Below are 22,259 nucleotides of genomic sequence, written 5' to 3' on the forward strand. Positions count from 1 at the left end.
CGGGTGCTTCGCTGGCAACGGAAGTCCGGAGGTGGGGCATCCCAGCGGTGGCAGTGGGTTTGTAAGGTGAAAATAGTTTGTAAGAAGAGGCAAAAAAATCTTACACCCTGGGTTTGTATCTCAAAAAGTTTGTATGACGAGGCGTTTGTAAGACGAGGTATCACTGTATATGGAAGCAAACTGATTACATTTTTTAGATAACTGCCACCCATTATTTTGTCGTAGGTTGCAAAATATTTATCCCACTGCAGTCCTATTCACAGCAAAGTAACTGATTCAGTAATATAAAATCCAATGCAGACTTTTCACAGTGCACAAAGTTTAAAGGTCTAAATAGCAAACAAAAAGTTCCTGCTGCTCAGAAAATCGTACCTTGGTGAAAAATATTGAAGCGTATTATTTCTTTTACTGCATAACAGTTTCTTGTTTGCTACTATGAAAACAGGGGAATTCATAAATGGTATCATGGAAAAACAAATGTTTTTACACCACGGAGGTGAGGAGAGATACCAGCCCCTAGGCAAGATGTTCAGTTCAGCGAGAAAGCTTGGATTAAAAAAATAAAGACTAGCAATTTTTTTGCGTTTGAACAACCTTTTTTTAAAATTAAAATTCATCAGGAGAAACTGCAGCCCTATTTATTCCTTGTTTATTTATTTTTTTATCTGTGGTAGGTTGGTTTAAGAGAAGGCAACAAGCTGGATGTTGAATGAGAGTTTCAATTTGGGGTCTTCTCAATCCAAGGCCATCTTCTTTACCTTTACAGTAAAATCCCTTTTTATAACCCTGCAAATCCCTTAATTCAGGGTTAGGTCGGGGCAACTGGGTGGAATAGAGCATTTACTCCCAGTGCCATGTGGTGTTTACAGCAGATATATTTTCTTTGCCCCCTACCTAGGATTGAACTCTCAACCTTCCAAGTGGAAGGCACTACAAGGCAAGGGTGAAATGCTACCAGTTTGGCCTAGTTCCGCCTACTGGTAGTTCAGAGACTTCATTGGTGATTCAGAGAACTGGTAACAGAGGCAGTTAGTCTCCTTTAATCAGTGATGGGCACCTTCGAGTACGTCAGGTACACAGAACCGGTAGAAAATTTTTGGTCAGGTACGCAGAACAGTAGAAAAAAATTGATTTTTTTTCTTTTTTTCCCTTCTGGGCTCTGGGTATGTTTTTCCTATCGCAGTTGAATATGTATAATTTTAGAAGAGCTGTGCGTGCCTGTGTGTGTGTACATACACATAAACTTTATATAGTAGATAATGTATATTTTTGTGTGCCTGTATGTAATATGTATGTAAATATATGACATATATACATAGAATTAAATAGTATATTTTTGATGTTCCGTAATAGTAAACAGATCGGGAAATTGTATCTCTTTGAGGTGAGGCAAGGCCAGGCACTCTAACCCTAACCCTTTGCATGAGTTGGCCATCTTTAAGCCAGTCACATGACCTTTAAGCCACCCCAATCACATGATCGTCAAGCCACTCCCACCTGGTCACATGGCCAGCAAGTCACACCCACAAAATAAGCCACGCCTACAGTGTGGTAGTAAATTTTTTTGCAGTCCTTCACTGCCTTTAACAATTTGAACAAAGCAATTAAAAAGACAAACAGTGGTATTATTGCAACAACAAGTGATGCAACCCCATTGTGCCCACCATAAAGTTGATAGCTTCCAAGAAATGGAAGGTGGAAGGTCTTAAGCATAAAATGTATCAGGAAAGACTTAATGAACTCAATCTGTATAGTCTGGAGGACAGAAGGAAAAGGGGGGACATGACATTTAAATATGTTAAAGGGTTAAATAAGGTTCAGGAGGGAAGTGTTTTTAATAGGAAAGTGAACACAAGAACAAGGGAACACAATCTGAAGTTAGTTGGGGGAAGCAACGTGAGAAAATATTATTTCACTGAAAGAGTAGTAGATCCTTGGAACAAACTTCCAGCAGACGTGGTTGGTAAATCCACAGTAATTGAATTTAAACATGCCTGGGATAAACATATATCCATCCTAAGATAAAATACAGAAAATAGTATAAGGGCAGACTAGATGGATCATGAGGTCTTTTTCTGCCGTCAATCTTCTGTGTTTTTATACATAAGTGCATAAAAAGAGATTGCTAGCATTAGAATTCCAGATAGGTAAATGGGATGAAGATGATGAAATGTAATGTTTTTTAAAAAAACACCAATTGGGTTTTAGAGCATTGCTTGTCTGCTGCTCAGGACAGCTATGAAGTTTTATCCTTACAATAATAGAGATGATGGGAAGAGTAAATCTACTTGTCCAGATGCAAACTGCTTTAACCAAACATTATTATTTTGCAGAACCAAGTGCTTCTCCTACTGAGGTCAAGGCTACGGGACTGTCTGTATCAGAGATTCTTGTTGCGTGGAGTCACAACAAAGACAGCCTGGGAAGACCTCAGGGATTTGAGGTATTTATGTCAAATATAATCTGGGTTGTCTGAATGGTGGGCGGGATTCTGACCTAGGCTTACCCAGCCGCACGAAGCAGAGTCATCGTCCCGATAAACCCCTTTTATTTAATTTACAGTGAATTCCTCTCCACCAAAGTCTTTTCTCTCCCACAGTCTTTCAAAACAGTTTACAATTTTTCTCCTTGTTTTCTCCTCTTTTATTCCCTATGGGAAGGGCCATTCATCATCTACCTGTGGTCTTACTCCCAAGTCAACCCTTGTTCCTTAACTGTTCCTTTCATCTGGCAACTCTGCGCATGCACACACTGAGAACAGGCTCCGGCTGTTTGTCTGCCTCACTGATCTCTGACCCCGAAGGCAGCTAATAACTGTCCGACGGCCCTGGCCCCCTCTCTGCCTCTAATCCAGAGCACTTGTCAGAGTCTTCCACAGATTCCAGGACTGGCCCATGTTTCTCCCCAACCTCCTCAATACAGTGGTATTGACTGCCTACGATAGGAGTAATTCTAGACCCACACAAAAGTAAGAATGTTTCTCGTTGCTCTGCACATAAAGAGGAACCCCGCATAACCGATAACACAACTATTCTCCAAAAAGACCTTGACGCTGTTTCTGAGTGGTCTAACACATGGCAACTCCAAATCTCAACTAGCAAATGCTCTGTCCTACACATTGGGAAGAAGAATCTAAACTCCAAATACGAACTTAATAATCAAATTATCACAGATAATCCCCACTCGGTTAAAGACCTTGGTATACTAATAACAAAAGATTTAAGTGCCAAAGCCCATTGCAACAATATAGCCAAGAAGGCTTCAAGAGTTGTAAACCTAATCCTACGTAGCTTCTGCTCTGGCAATCTCACACTACTTACTAGAGCTTACAAAACTTTTGCCAGACCCATCCTCGAATACAGCTCATCTGTTTGGAACCCATATCGTGTCTCAGACATTAACACCCTTGAAAATGTTCAAAGATACTTCACCAGAAGAGCCCTTCACTCCTCCACTCGAAACAGAATACGCTATGAGACTAGACTTTCAATCCTGGGCCTAGAAAGTTTAGAACTAAGACGCCTTAAACAAGATCTAAGTATTGCCCACAAGATCATATGCTGCAATGTCCTGCCTGTCGGCGACTACTTCAGCTTCAACCACAACAACACAAGAGCACACAACAGATTTAAACTTAATATTAACTGCTCCAAACTTGACTGTAAAAAATATGACTTCAGTAACCGAGTTGTCGAAGCGTGGAACTCATTACCGGACTCCATAGTGTCATCCCCAAACCCCCAACACTTTACCCTTGGATTATCTATGGTTGACCTATCCAGATTCCTAAGAGGTCAGTAAGGGGCGAGTACAAGTGCACTAGAGTGCCTTCCGTCCCCTGTCCTATTACTCTCCTATATCTCCTATATCTCTTCTTCTATTCTTTCATTGATATATTCTATTCCTATATATATATGTATGTGTATGTGTATGTATGTATATGTGTATATGTATATGTGTATATGTATATGTATATATATATGTATATGTGTATATATATATATATATATATATATATATGTATGTATGTGTGTGTATATATATATATATATTCTATTCCTATATTCTATATATTCTATTCCTATATATTCTTTTCTATTATTTCTTAGATATATTTTACTATGAGTATCTCCTCTATAACCTTCATCATGTATTTTACTATGTGTATATTGATATATACTCACTAAAACCCTTATTGTGTATTGGACAAAATAAATAAATAAATAAATAACATCTAGTAGAAAGAGTCTAGCTGCCCTGGATGAAATACAAAGGAGCTGTTCTGTATTCATACATTGCAGGTATATAATCCCAAGAGTAGGAGAAGCTGAGGAAAGGCATACTGACAGCCAGACTTGTAAACATCAAAAACTATTTTGGCCTTGTGTGGAAAGGACGAGAAGGTATTCCAGAGAGACCGGATTTTTTTTCCCCCTGAATTGCACTCAACAGAAACCAGTTCCTCTCAGAGTAACACAAATGAAATCCTCTCCCCTCCCCTCCGTCCCTCAGCGATGCTGGTTGAGTATGATTAGGCCACTGCAATGTTTCCTCAGGTGTTCTGTCATCCCCAATTCATTATATGGATGAAGGGTTTCCTCTTCTGTGAACTACGGTTGACAGGGAAGGAAATATTGTTTCTGTCATTTCCTCACTGAATTCAGTCAAAGAGGGCTAAGGATGAATAGTTGATTTCTTTGAAGACCTACCCATGGGGGCTACTCTTGAGACTTTGAATTTGGCCCCAGGGGAAGAGCCTTCTCTGTGGCGGCCCCGACCCTCTGGAATCAACTCCCCCCAGAGTTGGAATCAACTCCCCCCGTAGATTAGAACTGCTCCCACCCTCCTTGTTTTTTGTAAACTACTCAAGACCCACCTTTACCGCCAGGCATGGGGGACTTGAGACACCTTTCCCCCAGGCTCTTTATATTTTATGTTTGGTATGTATGTGTTGTCTGGTTTTTAATATGATAGGGTTTTATATATTTCTTTTTAATATTAGATTTGTTTCACTATAATATTGTTTTTATCATTGTTGTGAGCCACCCCGGGTCTTCGGAGAGGGGCGGCATACAAATCTAATAAATTGAATTGAATTGAATTGAATTTAGAATTCCTGGCTACACCCATTCAGGTTCATCCCCATTTACTGGCTACCTTACTATATGCAAAGAGGCAGCAGTGATAGCATGATCAATGGCAGGAATAGCAGAACGTAGGGAAGTGTTTTTAATAGGAAAGTGAACACAAGAACAAGGGGACACAATCTGAAGTTAGTTGGGGGAAAGATCAAAAGCAACGTGAGAAAATATTATTCCACTGAAAGAGTAGTAGATCCTTGAAACAAACTTCCAGCAGACGTGGTTGGTAAATCCACAGTAACTGAATTTAAACATGCCTGGGATAAACATATATCCATTGTAAGATAAAATACAGGAAATAGTATAAGGGCAGACTAGATGGACCATGAGGTCTTTTTCTGCCGTCAGTCTTCTATGTTTCTATGTTTCTAGATGTCATGCTTCCATCAGAGTATGAATCAGAGATGGAAAAGGAACAGTTGACAGAGAGCGGGTTGGTTGTGGAGGAAACGGGAAGGGCAAAGTCAGGCTGGGCAGAGAATAGAATAGAATAGAATAGAATTTTTATTGGCCAAGTGTGATTGGACACACAAGGAATTTGTCTTGGTGCATATGCTCTCAGCGTACATAAAATAAAATATACATTTGTCAAGAATCATGTGGTACCACACTTAATGATTGTCATAGGGGTCAAATAAGCAATGAAGAAGCAATATTAATAAAAATCTTAGGATATATGCAACAAGTTACAGTCATACAGTCAACATGGGAGGAAATGGGTGATAGGAATGATGAGAAAAACTAGTAGAATAGAAGTGCAGATTTAGTAGAAAGTCTGACAGTGTTGAGGGAATTATTTGTTTAGTAGAGTGATGGTGGGGAAGAGGTAGAACAAGGTAGAGGGGGTTCTGTTGAAAACCAAGGCTCACCTGCTCATCACCCTAGGGCACACAGGGAAGACCGTAGAAGAGGGCAACATGGGTGGCGTGGCTTACAAGGAAGGAAATGGCCCCACTCCCTTCACAAGGCACACCTGGGGATGGAGTTTAAAGGAGAGGCAGTTGGGAGGGGCATTTGTTGGAAATAAAGACTGAATTCATCTGGTATCGAGAGTGTGGCCTGCATTCCTGGCATTCCTCCAGACTGTCTGAATTAATGCCGTGCTACTGCCTGCTTATCTTGTCCCCTTGGGATTATTCTTCCCATCTGGAGCTCATTATCTTGCCCTGCTGGAGTGATTGATTGCAAACATTTTGTTTACAGCGTTTGGACTGGAGTATTTGCAGGTTTGTGAGAGAGCTTTTCTCCAGACCGGAGAGTAAAAGAGACACTGGGGGCAAAGTTGGTGCCAATACAGGGACTCATGCCAGTTCTCTGGTTGTGTTGCCTTCATGCTATGCCCCAGGTTATCACAGTAGAAAGCAATCTGGAGCAGAAGAGTAGGGATGAGGTGGTGCTTAGAATGGTGAGCTAAAAATTGCTGTTTTGTGTCACCACTCAGTTTACTGAGCAGCCTAGGACTAGCTGTTTTCTAGCTAAACAGGGAGCAAGCCCCACATTCACTATCACTCACAGTGTTACATAGTTGGGTAGGGTCAGTGATGGGCTCCTAGGGGTACAGTAGGTACGCAGAACCGGTAGAAAAATTTTGAATTTTTTTCTTTTTATTCCCTTCTGGGCTCTGGGCATGTTTTTCCTATCACAGCAAATGAGGTTGAATGTTTATAATTTTAGAAGAGCTGTGCGTGCATGTGTGTATATACACATACAGTTTATATAGTGTTCTGTCGGGCTCTCTGGTGGACTCCTCCCAAAAATTCACAGGTACAAATTTCAGACACACACTTTTGAAAATTCAAAACAATGTTCTTTATAATGAAAATTCACTTAAACTAAGCCCTCTTTTAGTATAGCAAAGAGCACTCGTCTCCAACCAAACTGGTAATTTGTACAAGTCCCTTATCAGTTCTGTGATACTTAGCTTGCAGCTGTGAGGCAATTCACAGTCCTTCTTCTTTCACAAAGTGAAACACACTTTGCTCTGGTTTAGTTTCAAAGTGGGGAAAATCAGCACACAAAAAGTCAAAGTCAGTAAAGCAGTCATGAAACACAAAGATCAGATAATCCTCCACAATGGCCAAACCCACAGGCTGCTATTTATAGCAGCCTCACTAATTACCACAGCCCCACCTAACCACAGGTGGCCTCATTTTCTTTGATAATAATCTCTCAGTTGTTGTTGCCTATGCATCGCTCTCCGCATGCGTGGCTGTATCATTAACTCTTGTTCTGAATCCAAGGAGGAGCTAGATAATTGATCTCCTTCTGAGCTGTCTGCCACACTTTCCTCCTCCCTGTCACTCATGTCTTCTTGGTCAGAGGAGCCTTCATCAGCAGATTCCACCGGGGGCAAAACAGGCCTGCAGCATGTGGATGTCTCCCCCACATCCACAGTCCTTGGGGCAGGAGCTGGGCCAGAGCTAACCACAACATATAGTAGATAATGTATATTTTTGTGTGCCTGTGTGTGATACGTATGTACACATATAGCATATATACATATAATTAAACAGTATATTTTTGATGTTCATTAATAGGAAATAGATAGGAAAATTGTATCTCTTTGAGGCTAGGAGAGGCCAGGCACCCTAACCCAAACCCTTGACATGAGTGACGTCAAGTTGGCCACCTTTAAGCCAGTCACATGACCTTTAAGCCATCCCTGGTCACATGATCGTCAAGCCACTCCTACCTGGTCACGTGGCTGACAAGCCACATCCACAATATAAGCCCATGCCCACAATGTGGTAGTAAAAAAGTTTGTAGCCCTGGGTAGGGTGGAATGTGGTCTGGGATCCCAAGAGCAGGGGCTTCTTCCCAGAGGTAAAGAGGCAGCAGAACTTCGAAAGTTTGGTAGGCAGAAGCGGGTCAAATCCCCAACACTTTACCCTTAGATTATCCACGGTTGACCTATCCAGATTCCTAAGAGGTCAATAAGGCGCGAGTACAACTGCACTAGAGTGCCTTCCGTTCCCTGTCCTATTGCTCTCCTATATCTCCTATACCTTTCTTCTATTCCTATATCTCTTCTTCTATTCTTTCATTGATATGTTCTATTACTATATCTTCTCTTCTATTCTTTCTTAGATATATTTTACTATCAGTATATCCTCTATAACCTTCATCATGTATTTTACTATGTGTATACCCACTAAAACCCTCATTGTGTATTGGACAAAATCAATCAATCAATCAATAAAATAAATAAATATGATGGCCCCACACGGCAGTTCATATACTGTAGATAGGCAGGACACAGATAAACCTCCAAGTGCTTCAAGGACCCTCCGAAACGATACAAATGAATATCTATTTGCAATGAATATAAATCATTCCATTCCCCACTATCCTGTCAGAGCTGAAAAAGCACTTTTGGGATAAACCAGGGGTAGGCAAAGTTGGTTCTTCTATGACTTGTGGACTTCAACTCCCAGAATTCCTGAGCCAATTATGCCAGCTCAGGAATTCTGGGAGTTGAATTCCACATGTCACAGAGAGGAGGGGGCCACTCTATTCTCCAGAGCACCAGAGGGCCGAACGAGGAAAAAGGGCTGGAAGCTGACCAAGGAGAGATTCAACCTAGAAGAAAGGAAGAACTTCCTGATGGTCAGAGCGATCAACCATTGGAACAACCTGCCTGCAGAGGTTGTGAACTCCCCAACTCTGGACACTTTCAAGAGGAGATTGGACTGCCACTTGGCTGGGGTGCTTTAGGATTCCTGCTCAGGCAGGGGGTTGGACTTGATGACCTGCATGGTCCCTTTCAACTCTCACAATAAATAAATGAATGAATGAATGAATGAATGACATAGAAGAGCCAACGTTGCCTATCCCTGGGATAGACCATAAATAGTAAGAGTAATCCTAAGTGCGAAGGAGCATTTTACAAATGATCTCTACTCAACCCATTGTCTTCTCTTGGCAGGTTGGCTACTGGAAAGATATGGAACAAGAAGAAGCAGCAGAGAAGGCCAGGTCAGAAGGGAATGAGTCCTCTGTCATTCTCACAGGGCTAGAAGGCAACACCCTGTACCACCTGAGAGTGAAGGCATACAACTCCGCAGGCTATGGACCACCAAGCAACATTGTCCACGTGGCCACTAAGAAATCTCGTAGGCTACCAATCTTTGCCTTCCAATTCTCCCTTTTTCTCTCTCTTTTCTTTAGCTGCATACTAAACCCCCAACACTTTACCCTTAGATTATCTACAGTTGACCTATCCAGATTCCTAAGAGGTCAGTAAGGGGCGAGTACAAGTGCACTAGAGTGCCTTCCGTCCCCTGTCCTATTACTCTCCTATATCTCCTATACCTTTCTTCTATTCCTATATCTCTTCTTCTATTCTTTTATTGATATGTTCTATTACTATACCTTCTTTTCTATTATTTCTTAGATATATTTTACTATGAGTATCTCCTCTATAACCTTCATCGTGTATTTTACTATGTGTATATAGATATATCCCCACTAAAACCCTCATTGTGTATTGGACAAAATAGATAGATAGATAGATAGATAGATAGATAGATAGATAGATAGATAGATAGATAGATAGATAGATAGATAGACCAAGGAAATGACTCTTGGCTTGTTATTAGCATAATCCATGACCCAGAGGTGGGTTTCAGCAAGTTCTGACCAGTTCTGGAAAACCGGTAGCGGAAATTTTGAGTAGTTCAGAGAACCGGTAAATACCATCTCTGACTAGCCCCGCCCCCACCTATTCTCCACCTCCCAAGTCCCAGCTGATCGGGAGGGAATGGAGATTTTACAGGATCCTTCCCCTGCTATGCCCACCAAGCCACGCCCGCCAAGCCAAGCCCACCAAACCAAGCCATGCCACACCCACTAAGCCATGCCACACCCACCAAGCCACGCCCACCAAGCCATGCCCACCAAACCAAGCCATGCCACACCCACCAAGCCATGCCACACCCACTAAGCAAAACCCACCAAGCCAAGCCCACCAAACCAAGCCATCCCACACCCGCCAACCCACGCCCATCAAGCCAAGCCAAGCCACACCCACCAAGCCACGCCCACAGACCAGTAGCAAAATAATGTGAATCCCACCACTGCCATAATCCCATTTCAAGGGACACGAGCTCTAAAACAAAAGGAGTATAGTTGTTATTGTTGTTCGTGAGCAACAAAAAATTACTTTTCTGTAAAACAAAGCTAAATAAATTTTTACCTGCAGCAGCAAAAGGCAATGCAGTGATTCATCAGTAGCTATTAAGTTTGGAGCAAGCGGTTCAATTTCCTTCTTGCCTTCCCCATCCTCGCAGCTTTTGAAAAAAAAATACTTCAAAATTATTATTATTGTTGTTGCTGTTGTTGTTGTTGTTCTTGTTATTATTATTATTATTATTATTATTATTATTATTATTATTATTAATTAGATTTGTATGCCGCCCTTCTTTGAAGACTCAGGGCGGCATACAAAATACAAAATCCTCTAACATGTTTTTTTTCTTCTTTTTTTTAGCACCTAGTCAAGCACCCAACATTATGTGGGTTCAAGATGGTCCCCATGTTTCCCTGGGATGGGAGCCTATAAAGCCTTTAGCTAATGAGTCAGATGTCATGGGATACAAGGTCAGTTTATCCCACATTAACTCTCTCCCTTTCTCTGGTTTTCCTTCATCCTTTTCGTTTTTGCAATAATCACAACTACACAGTAATGCTTTAACACTCACTGCAGCACCAACACTGTTTCTCATTTAACCTTATTGTTTTGTTCGGGTCTCTGAGACCCGAAATCAAAGTTTGACACCCTGTAAAAAAATTTCCCTGCATATCTGAAACTTGAAATTTCATGACTTTGCATCATTTCATGGGTTCTCTCTATGAGAATTTTTTTTCGGGGGGGGGGGGGCTTCTTTACTACTGGGAAAAAAAAGTCCCTAAAGTTCTGTTCCCGGGTCACCCTGACCCGGACTGAAAATTCTTCATTTGAAGTGCTTATGTTTGGTCAATTTGAAAACTTTTTTCACTTGGAAAGTAGTCTGAACATTTCTGCACACAATGATATGAAAATTGAACGGAAAGAATTAATGCTTATTGATTTATTTTGCTCATAAAAGGCAGCCCCCCCTTTTTTGTGAACTTTTTTTCAATTTATAGATAGTTTAGCCTGCACAATGAGGTCCGGGTCAAATAGACCCCGGAACAGAACTTTAGGATGTGTTTTTGAGCAGAACACAATTAAGGAGTTTTGGACAATTAAGGAGCGTTGCAATAGATGGGAATGGCCATGGTGGCATGGGGATAGGGACAAGCTAAATGAATGTGAGGCATGGTGGCCTAGTGATTAATATTCTGGGTTTGTTAGCTTTACTAGATAAATGGTCAAAGCAATGGAAACTGCAGTTTAATGTTTCCAAATGTAAAGTAATGCACTTGGGGAAAAGGAATCCTCAATCTGAGTATTGCATTGGCAGTTCTGTGTTAGCAAAAACTTCAGAAGAGAAGGATTTAGGGGTAGTGATTTCTGACAGTCTCAAAATGGGTGAGCAGTGTGGTTGGGCAGTAGGAAAAGCAAGTAGGATGCTTGGCTGCATAGCTAGAGGTATAACAAGCAGGAAGAGGGAGATTGTGATCCCCTTATATAGAGCGCTGGTGAGACCACATTTGGAATACTGTGTTCAGTTCTGGAGACCTCACCTACAAAAAAGATATTGACAAAATTGAACGAGTCCAAAGAAGGGCTACAAGACTGGTGGAAGGTCTTAAGCATAAAACGTATCAGGAAAGACTTAATGAACTCAATCTGTATAGTCTGGAGGACAGAAGGAAAAGGGGGAACATGATCGAAACATTTAAATATGTTAAAGGGTTAAATAAGGTTCAGGAGGGGAGTGTTTTTAATAGGAAAGTGAACACAAGAACAAGGGGATACAATCTGAAGTTAGTTGGGGGAAAGATCAAAAGCAACATGAGAAAATATTATTTTACTGAAAGAGTAGTAGATCCTTGGAACAAACTTCCAGCAAACGTGGTTGGTAAATCCACAGTAACTGAATTTAAACATGCCTGGGATAAACATATATCCATTGTAAGATAAAATACAGGAAATAATATAAGGGCAGACTAGATGGACCATGAGGTCTTTTTCTGCCATCAGTGTTCTATGTTTCTATGTTTCTATATCAGCGTCCACTGACCGACACTGACAGAACCAGTTCTATGATGTTACCAGTGATTTGCTACTAGTTCTATAGGACCAGTGCAAACCAGAAAGAACCCACCTCTGACCCTGGCATCCAAGAAAAATATCAAGTCTTAATTTTAAATCAATAGTTTAATTCCCCATTTTTGTTCAATGATTACTAAATTGATGTCAATCAAATATGAAAATGGATTCCCCCCCCCCATTGGTTTACTCAAGATATTTTCATTTAAAACCTATTGCAAAACCCATATTTTGGCAACTTCGATCTTCACCAAAACTTTGATTTCTATTAAGAGAATACAGGGATGCAATGCTATTTATTCCCTACTATTTCTTCCCTTGAACAAGTTGTGTCCATCAATGCCTCAATGTCTAACTAATCCTATCCTTCCAATGCAGACAATTTTCATTGAAACAGAGACTTCAAACAAAGCAGCAACTTTTACTTGAGGGAGAGACTAAAAACCAAATGAAATTTGTGACTATGTTTTGCATAGACTGATCCTCCACCAGGGACTATAAACAGGGCAATATGCGCTGCTTGATGCTGTTAACACGACCCCATCTGGCTATTAATTGTAGCAGACTGCAGCAAAAGCCATGCCAGCACTTCAATTTGACAATATTTGCAGTAGGGTTTAAGGAAATGCAGAAGCACGGGATGCCATAAATGCCATTAAAATTAATATTTTCTTTATGGAGCAGAAGTGCAAACATAGAGATTTGTTATGATTGTGTTGGGGATATCCGGCAATCTGTGCTCAAAACATCTGTTTATCTTTTTTTTAAAGGGTCTTTTGCAAGATTTCAACTTCCTTGGATTGCTGGAAATAATTATAGGGCCAGATTTAAATATTATATAATATTCAGACTTATTGGTTGATTTATCCTTTTATTTTCTGACACTTCTGTTAAAATATTCAGGGAAGAGGGTATTTTTTTACCCCTTCTGAGACCATTGGTGGTTTTTTTTAAATCTCCAAGGCAGTGTTCCCTCTAATTTTTTGGGGGGGTGGGCGGAAAAGTATAGTGTCTGAGCGGCAGTCCCTTTGGGACTGGGCGGCACAGAAATAATAAATAAATAAATAAACAAACAAACAAACAAATAAATAAATAAAAAACCCACCCTGTTTTGCCTCAGAGAATTTCAAAATAAAATACTGTACTGTGTGTCTATAACAGTGAGCTCATAATAGGGCAACTCTATCAATATCAAAATGCCACTTAAATAGTTGAGCTAGTTTCAAACTAGATTTTGATTTTCTTTCTCTCTTCCTTACTCCCATTCTTTTTCTTTCTCTTTTCCTTCCTCTCTTTTTTCTATCTGTTTCTCTCTCTTCCTCTCTTCCTCTCTCTCTCCTTCCCTCTCACTCTTTCCCTCTCGGCTTCTGGGCAGGTTTGGAAAACTCTGAGTTGATGATGATTTTTAAGTGAGCGATTGCTCACGGCTCAGCTTAGAGGGAACTATGCTCCAAGGCAGAAGGGACATAGTGGTGATAGGACGATTAAGCTAAACCCCAGTTTGTTTATTTGCTTTGCTTCAGAGTCTGAGAAGGGTTAAGCAATATTGAAGGGGGAAAGCCCTTTAGAAACCACACATATCTATTTGGCTTTATAATTTGCTTTTTTAAAAACATGGAAAATTGTTCTACTGAATGTTAGTAGTGCCAGTACAGTAGGTGCGGTATATAAAATCGTTAAAAAGAAAAAAAAAGTGCCAATCCTTCTATTGAAGAATTGCAATGCATTTTTATTAGAATTTATTATAAGTTATATATTTGATTATGTATCTTCTCCTGAATTCTCCTTTTTTATTTCATTTTTCCTCTTGTTCTTTCTCACTTAACATTTGTTATTTCAGTAATGTTCAATAGAGGGCAGATATTCTACTCATCAGCACATTTATTTTCCAAATTAAATGGGATATGTATATGTGTGTGTGTGTATAGATGAAACTTGAAAAATTAGAATGTTGTGCACACGTTCATTTATTCCAGTAATGAACCTTAAAAGGTGAAACTTAATACAGTGGAACCCCGACATAAGAGCTGCTCTACTTAAGAGCAACTCGAGATAAGAGCTGGGAGGGGAGAGCTATTTTTGTTCTACTTACAAGCCCAAATTCGAGATACAAGCGCCAAGGAGCTGTCTCCTGAAGCCAAACGCTAACTTCCGCGTTCGGCTTCAGGAGACAGCTGCGAAGCGGCGCGCGTGTTTTAAAAGGTTGCAGCCGGCCTGGGGGGCTCGGGGGGGTGCTTGCAGCTTTCTTTCTTGCTCTTTTTCTTTCTCTCTTTTACCTTCCCTTCCTCTATTTCTTCTTTTCTTTCTCCTTCCCACCTTCTTCCCTCCCTCCCTCCCTTCACTCATTCCTCTCTTACTCTCCCCTTTCATAAGTTTCCTTGCTTCCTTCCTCTGTTCCTGTCCCTTCCCTCTTTCCTTCCTTCCTTCCCACCCTCCGTCCATTCATTCACCCATTCCTCTCTTGATCGCTTAAAGCCGGTCCCTGGTGCAAAAAGGGTTGGGGACCTCTGTCCTACAGGATTGGGTGGCAGAGAAGTTGAACATATGTAAATTTAAAAGTTTAAGAAAGTTTACAAGTTAAGTGAAAGAAACTTCATTATTCATTTATATGTACATGTACATTTCTTCATTAAAAACATGTCTTTCTGCATAATTTAGACTAACTTTGTGAGTTTTTTGAGGGCTGGAATCAATTAAAATTATTTACATTAATTCCTATGGGGAAAAGTCGTTCGAGATAAGAGCTGCTCGACTTAAGAGCCCAGGTCCGGAACGAATTAAACTCGTATCTCGAGGTACCACTGTATATGATACTCACAACATTCAAGGCAAGATAGTTCATGCCGTCATTTGTCATAATTGTGATGATTATAATTAACACATAATTACCACACAATTCTTGACAAATGTTTCTTTTTCTTTTATGTACGCTGAGAGCATATGCACCAAGACAAATTCCTTGTGTGTCCAATCACACTTGGCCAATAAAAAAAAAATTCTATTCTATTATGGAGTACAGCTCATGAAAAAGTTGCCAAGTTCAAAAAACACTGTTGTAGACATTTTCAAATCCGTATGTTTCAAGACCTGAGTCCTGATTTATCAGAAAGCATGAAAGAAAAAATTGACATCCCCCCACCCCCTGCTCTTTTTTTTGGCAAAGAGAATAATGTATGGGTGAAATTTATTTCTTCTTTCTATTGGATTTGCTTTTTATCTCCCAGCAACAAGGCTCAAAGAAACACTACAGCAATTACCGCTGCAGCCAAACCAAGCTAAGGAATAAAATACAGTGATCCCTCGAGTTTCGCGATCTCGAGTTTCGCGAAACGCCATATCGCGAGTTTTCAACCCGGAAGTAAACTCCACCATCTGCGCATGCGTGCCCTTCCACGCATGCGTAGATGGTGGAGTTTCCCCGCCGGGCAGAGGCTTCCCTGGGTCTTCCCCCTCTTGCCCTGGTAAGACAGCATCGGCACGAGCAACGGCGTGGGCGGGCGGGCGGCACGCGCGCGGGAAACCCCACCTCCGCCTCCCAGCTGGGAAGCGGAGCCAGCAACAGCGTGGGCGGGCGGGCGGTGCGCGCGAGCCTGGGGACACCCTAACTCTGCTTCCCAGCGCGCGCGCGTTGCTGGGGAAAGCGCGTGCGCTTGGGGACTCCCTAGGTCCGCTCCCCAGCTGGGGAGGGAGTCCCCACCCCGCGCGCGTTGCTGGGGAATGCGCGCGCGCTTGGGGACTCCCTAGGTCCGCTCCCCAGCTGGGGAGGGAGTCCCCACCCCGCGCGCGTTGCTGGGGAAAGCGCGCGCGCTTGGGGACTCCCTAGGTCCGCTCCCCAGCTGGGGAGCGGACCTAGGGAGTCCCCAAGCGCGCGCGCTTTCCCCAGCAACGCGCCACCCCAGGCGCGAGCAACGGGGTGGGCGGGCGAAGGGCGGCCGGCAGTGGAAGCAAAAACACCATCTGCGCACGCGCAGATGGTGTTTTTACTTCCGCACCGCTACTTCGCGAAAAATCGATCTTCGCGAGGGGTCCTGGAACGGAACCCTCGCGATGATCGAGGGATCACTGTAATCCTAATAACAAATCCAGTTCTAATCCTCTTTATAAATTTCACAATTACTGGTGCGTTTTTTTTAAATGTGCAGTTTCATGTCCATATTTTCCTTTTGCTTTCAAAACATTCCACTTAGTCCTACACTATAAATAGTGATGGGTGAACCCAACGGTGTTCAGGTTCGGCAAGTTCGGACGAACCCAAACCGAACCCGAACTCGAACTCCGAATGCTACATGATGTCAAAGGTCCAGCCCCGGCATCCCATCGTTTTTTAATTTTATGGATTTTTTATTTTTATTTATTTTTATTTTTACGAAAAAGGACGCCACAGCGGTGCTGCAAGCAAAGGGCGGTCCTTTCATGTAAAAATTCGGTACGGATTCGGTTCGCGGGTGCGGTTCGCCCAACACTAACTATAAACTACAACCACAGCCAAAATGGAAAGTGCCTAGTTTCAAAGCAGCCAAAAAGAATAGAATAGAATAGAATATGGAAGGGACCTTGGAGGTCTTCTAGTCCAACCCCCTGCTTAGAGGGGGAAGCCCTATACATTGCAGACAATGTATCATCTCTTCTTTAAAACTTCCAGTGTTGGAAAATTCACAACTTCTGGAGGCAAATTGTTCCATGGTAGGAAGCAAAGTGTGGTATTTAAGTGTGGTCAGTTCACAGATGATAGTTTCAGGAAGATAGAGTTTGTGTTTAAATTGCACCTTTTTTAGGTTCAGTGGTTTCTTATAGAAGATTGCAACTCCACCACCTCTATAGGTTTTGCGATCAGATCAGTAAACATGATAGTCACTTACTGTAATAATGGAGTTGGGGAGGGATGCGTTTAGCCATGTTTCGCAGGTACTGTAAATATAATGTCAAATGTGGCAGTTTTTAGTAAGAGAAGGAGTTCATGTATTTTTTTAACGATGCTTCTTGAATTCATAAGTTTGCATTTAAGATTAACAGTGATTGATACTGAGGAATTAAGGGGCGTGCATACCTAGTCTGGTTTATGGGGGGTTGGTTTTGGTTGAAGATGGATTGGAAGTTTGGATGGTTTTGGATGATGGTGGTTTGAAGGTTGGATGGGTAGCTTTTACATCTAGTAGAATCCATCCTGTTATGGCTTATTTAGCAAACCATGGTTCTCAACAGGGCAATATGTACAACCTGCTATTAATTTTATGACAGGATAAATAGACAATACTAAAGCAGGACAAAATAAGCCAAGCTGGGGCTATAAATGCTTTGCTGCTTCGTGTGTGTGTGTGTATTTGAAATGAATTAATGAAAGAACCAATTTAGAACTAAGGAGTCATTTCTGGACAGTTAGAACAAGTGATCAGTGGAACTGCTCGCCTCTAGAAGTTGGAAGGTTTTAAGAAGCGATTGGACAACCACTTGTCTGGAATCATACAGAATTTTCCTGCCCGAGTAGAGGTTTGGACTAGAAGACCTCCAAGGTCCCTTCCAATTTTGTTATTCAGTTATGGGTGTCTATTGTATATTGCTTTCCTGAAGTGGTCACTTCCAACTCTGTTACAGAACTCGTATGAAGTCATTCAAAGAGACCCTTCATTAGTCAAATAAATCCTAAATCACTTAGTACTGTATTTATTCTGTTGCTGTTTACATGAATTTGTTAGAATAGAATAGAATTCTTTATTGGCCAAGTGTGATTGGACACACAAGGAATTTGTCTTGGTGCATATGCTCTCAATGTACATAAAAGAAAAAGATACATTTGTCAAGAATCATGAGGTAAAACACTTAATGATTGTCATAGGGGTCAAATAAGCAATGAGGAAACAATCAATATTAATAAAAATATTAAGGATACAAGCAACAAGTTACATTCATACAGTCATAGGTGGGAGGAAATGGGTGATAAGAATGATGAAAAAAAATTGAAGTAATAATAGTGCATAGTAAATAGTTTGACAGTGTTGAGGGAATTATTTGTTTAGCAGAGTGATGGCGTTTGGGGAAAAACTGTTCTTGTGTCTAGTTGTCTTGTTGTGCAGGGCTCTGTAGTGATTTTTTGAGGGTAGGAGTTTAAACAGTTTATGTCCAGGATGTGAGGGGTCAGTAAATATTTTCACCACCTTCTTTTTGACTCATGCACTATACAGGTCCTCAATGGAAGGCAGGTTGGCAGCAATTGTTTTTTCTGCAGTTCAGATTATCCTCTGAAGTCTGTTTCGGTCTTGTTGGGTTGCAGCACCAAACCAGACAGTTATAGAAGTGCAGATGACAGACTCAATGATTCCTCTGTACAATGGTATCAGCAGCTCCTTGTGCAGTTTGAGCTTCCTGAATTGGCTCAGAAAGGACATTCTTGGTTGTGCTTTTTTGATGACGTTATTGGTGTGAAGTGGCCATTTTAAGACTTGAGATATGATAGAACCTAGAATTTGAATTAAGATACTGATTGGATACTAGAGTTCTACTATTCTCCATGTTCTCCAACAGGTCTTGTTTAGGCAAGAAGGACACAGCAGTAGCCAAGTAATTGAAACACAGAAAACCTCTGCAGCGCTGCTTCTCCCTGATGTGGGTGTCTATATCATAGAAGTCTGTGCAGTGAGTGAAGGAGGAGATGGTACCCCAAGCAGCCAAATCAGGATACCATCTTTTTCAGGTAAGGTGATTATTACAATTAGGCTCTGAGTAATTACCGTATCTTTCAGACTATAAGATGCACCGGTGTATCAGATGCACCAAGATTTCAGAGAGATAAGTAGGGGAAGAAAAGTTTTTGTCCTAGCTTTACTAGATAAATGGTCAAAGCAATGGAAACTGCAGTTTAATGTTTCCAAATGTAAAATAATGCACTTGGGGAAAAGGAATCCTGAACAGTGCGGTCAAGTGGTAGGGAAAGCAAGTAGGATGCTTGGCTACATAGCTAGAGGTATAACAAGCAGGAAGAGGAAGATTATGATCCCGTTATATAGAGCACTGGTGAGACCACATTTGGAACACTGTGTTCAGTTCTGGAGACCTCACTACAAAACGATATTGACAAAATTGAACGGGTCCAAAGACGGGCTACAAGAATGGTGGAAGGTCTTAAGCATAAAACGTAGCAGGAAAGACTTAATGAACTCAATCTGTATAGTCTGGAGGGCAGAAGGGAAACAGGGGACATGATCGAAACATTTAAATATGTTAAATGGTAGGTAGGTAGGTAGGTAGGTAGGTAGGTAGATAGATAGATAGATAGATAGATAGATAGATAGATAGATAGATAGATAGATAGAAAGATAGATAGATAGATAGATAGATAGATAGATAGATGATAGATAGATAGATATATAGATAGATAGATAAATCTGATGACCAAGCATACCATTTCCTAAATGTTGTTTTAATTAGTTATTTTTGTTCTTCTATTGTTTCAATCCCATCAGGTGGAAAAGTCACGAATTCTCAATCCAGGCTAAATGCTTTTACCACTTCTTCATCGACTGTAACATTTCTACTGGTATTGATGGTCCCTTCAACGTCGTGGTGAAGGAAGAAGATAGAATATTTTTCTCATTCCTCTGGTTGTGTTAGTGTGATAATACCAACGGATGGAGTTCTATGACCAGGGAGAAAGGAGAAGGCTAATTATCGAAGGAATCTCAAAGGTGCTTTTTCAAAAGGCAACTGGGGTGGCTTTTTTTTTCCTGAGGAAGAAGAAAAAGATGTTTTGCTTCTCATCTAAGAAGCTTCATCGGTTCTTGGTTGAGAAGCAAAACATCTTTTTCCTCAGGAAAAAAATAAAGTAGTCCATTTGCCTTTTGAGGAAGCACTTTTGAGACAAGTATGACCTGGATGACTAAAAATCTCCACAGACCTATCAAAGGAATGTTTCAGAAATGCATCTAGTGAACCAGGAAGAATATTGAAGGAAATAACACAAAAATAATCCACCAGATGTCTTCTCTTTGGTTTCCATAAATGTCGTCTTTGCGGGGAGGGGATGTTTTTGCCCGATAGAAAATATGCAGATTCTTTGATATGAAACTTTTGTAAACGAATGGGAATTACGTCCAATTTTATTTACCTTTTTAATTGTTTGTATATTAGCTAGCATCAAATCTTATACCCTTAGTAAATTAAATGACTGGGGCAGTGCATCCATTTTGTCTGCACTGTTGAGGATTTTAACAATTTTAAGAAAAAAAACATATATATAAATATTTGGATTCTAGTGAATTATCCCTCCCCTTCTCAGAAAGCTGAGATTTTGTTTTACTTTTTTTTACTTATCAAGAGAAAAATGCCATGATGTAACCCGGTTTCAAAAATGACCGTTGCTAATGTTGCCTTTAAAAGGGGGGAAAAAAACATAATTATAAACTTTGGTATGGTTATGGTAATTTGTCTTCTATTTTCTTCTCCGTTTGTATTCTCCACGCACATCGTAAACCACTTTTCCAGATCCATTGCAAATCCGAAGCATATTGAACTGAGACTAAAACTGAGGCCTCTCGTTTTGTACTAGATATTGTCCACTACAATAAAGGAGAGAGAAAAATAATTGCTTATTTTTAATAGCGTAACTGTACATGATAGGGAGTGCAGGGGATACTGAAACCATTGTTGGGCGCTGAATCCGAATCTTCAGCAATTGCTAACTGCAAGTATGAAATGAATGAAGAGAGACAAAGCTGTCTTCCCCCAAACAGCTTGCTGTCTTTAAACCTTTATTTTTGTAGTTCCTTTTTGTATGGTACTGTACTGTCTATATTTGGTGATTTAGCAAAATGGTATCAATAAGCATTTCAAGATTGGAACGATGTGGTGTTGCCTAGATTGTCCTTAATAATGAACCAAGGACATTTGGTTTTTTTTAATGTCCAAAATTGAAAAGGTATATGGTTGGGCATTTGCTTTTAAGGTTCTCAGGCTTAAGAGTTAAAGCCTTTAACCTTTCTGTATCCAAGATCTGATTTTAGTTCTTATTATCATCATCAACATCTCCTCCTCCTCTTTTTTCTCTTCTCGTCCTCTTCTACTTCTTCCTTCTTCTCTTCTCCTTCTTTCTCCTCCTCCTCCTTCTTCCCTCCTCCTCCTCTACTCCTCCTCCTCTTTCTCTCCTCCTCCACTTTTTCCTCCTCCATTCTCTTCTCCTCCTCCTCTTTCTCTCCTCCTCCTCTTTTTCCTCCTTCTCCCCTTTCTCTCCTTCTCTACCTTCTTCTCCTTTCTCCTCCTGCTCCATTTCCTCCTCCTCTTCTTCTTTCTCTTCTCATCCTCCTCTACCTCCTTTCTCCTTTTCCTTTCTCCTCCTCCATCTCCTCCTCTCTTTCTCCTTTCTCTTCTTTCTCCTTCTTCCCTTCTCCTCCTTCCTCCTCCTCCTCTTCCTTCTCCTCCTTCTCCTCTTTCTCTCCTCCTCCTTTCTCTTTTCCTCCTCCTCTTTCTCTTCTTCTCCTCTACCTCCTCCTCTTTCTCCTCCCTCCTCTTTCTCTTCTCCTCCTTTCTCACCTCCTCCTCTTTCTCTTCTCCTTTCTCACCTCCTCCTCCTCTTCTCCTCCTCTACCACCTCCTCTTTCTCCTCCTTTCTCCTCCTTTCTCCTCCCTCCTCTTTCTCTTCTCCTCCTTTCTCACCTCCTTCTCTTTCTCTTCTTCTCCTCTACCTCCTCTTTCTCCTCCTTTCTCCTCCCTCCTCTTTCTCTTCTCCTCCTTTCTCACCTCCTTCTCTTTCTCTTCTTCTCCTCTACCTCCTCTTTCTCCTCCTTTCTCCTCCCTCCTCTTTCTCTTCTCCTTTCTCACCTCCTTCTCTTTCTCTTCTTCTCCTCTACCTCCTCCTCTTTCTCCTCCCTCCTCTTTCTCTTCTCCTCCTTTCCCACCTCCTTCTCTTTCTCTTCTTCTCCTCTACCTCCTCTTTC

General features: G+C 41.1%; 1 protein-coding gene across 1 annotated transcript in view; it reads left to right on the top strand.

Annotated features, from left to right (window-relative positions):
* CNTN5 (contactin 5) overlaps positions 1 to 20,034 on the top strand; it is a 439,109-nt gene extending 419,075 nt beyond the window's left edge. Inside the window, exons 19-23 of the mRNA XM_070751525.1 lie at positions 2,334 to 2,443; positions 9,067 to 9,253; positions 10,630 to 10,739; positions 18,856 to 19,024; positions 19,794 to 20,034. Of these exons, the coding sequence (XP_070607626.1) occupies positions 2,334 to 2,443; positions 9,067 to 9,253; positions 10,630 to 10,739; positions 18,856 to 19,024; positions 19,794 to 19,897 (680 nt within the window). The 3' untranslated portion in view covers positions 19,898 to 20,034. The remainder of the gene's footprint in view (positions 1 to 2,333; positions 2,444 to 9,066; positions 9,254 to 10,629; positions 10,740 to 18,855; positions 19,025 to 19,793) is intronic.
* Positions 20,035 to 22,259: the final 2,225 nt, after the last annotated feature.

The sequence above is a fragment of the Erythrolamprus reginae genome, chromosome 4 (assembly GCF_031021105.1).
Source record: "Erythrolamprus reginae isolate rEryReg1 chromosome 4, rEryReg1.hap1, whole genome shotgun sequence".
In the NCBI taxonomy this organism is placed as follows: Eukaryota; Metazoa; Chordata; class Lepidosauria; order Squamata; family Dipsadidae; genus Erythrolamprus; species Erythrolamprus reginae.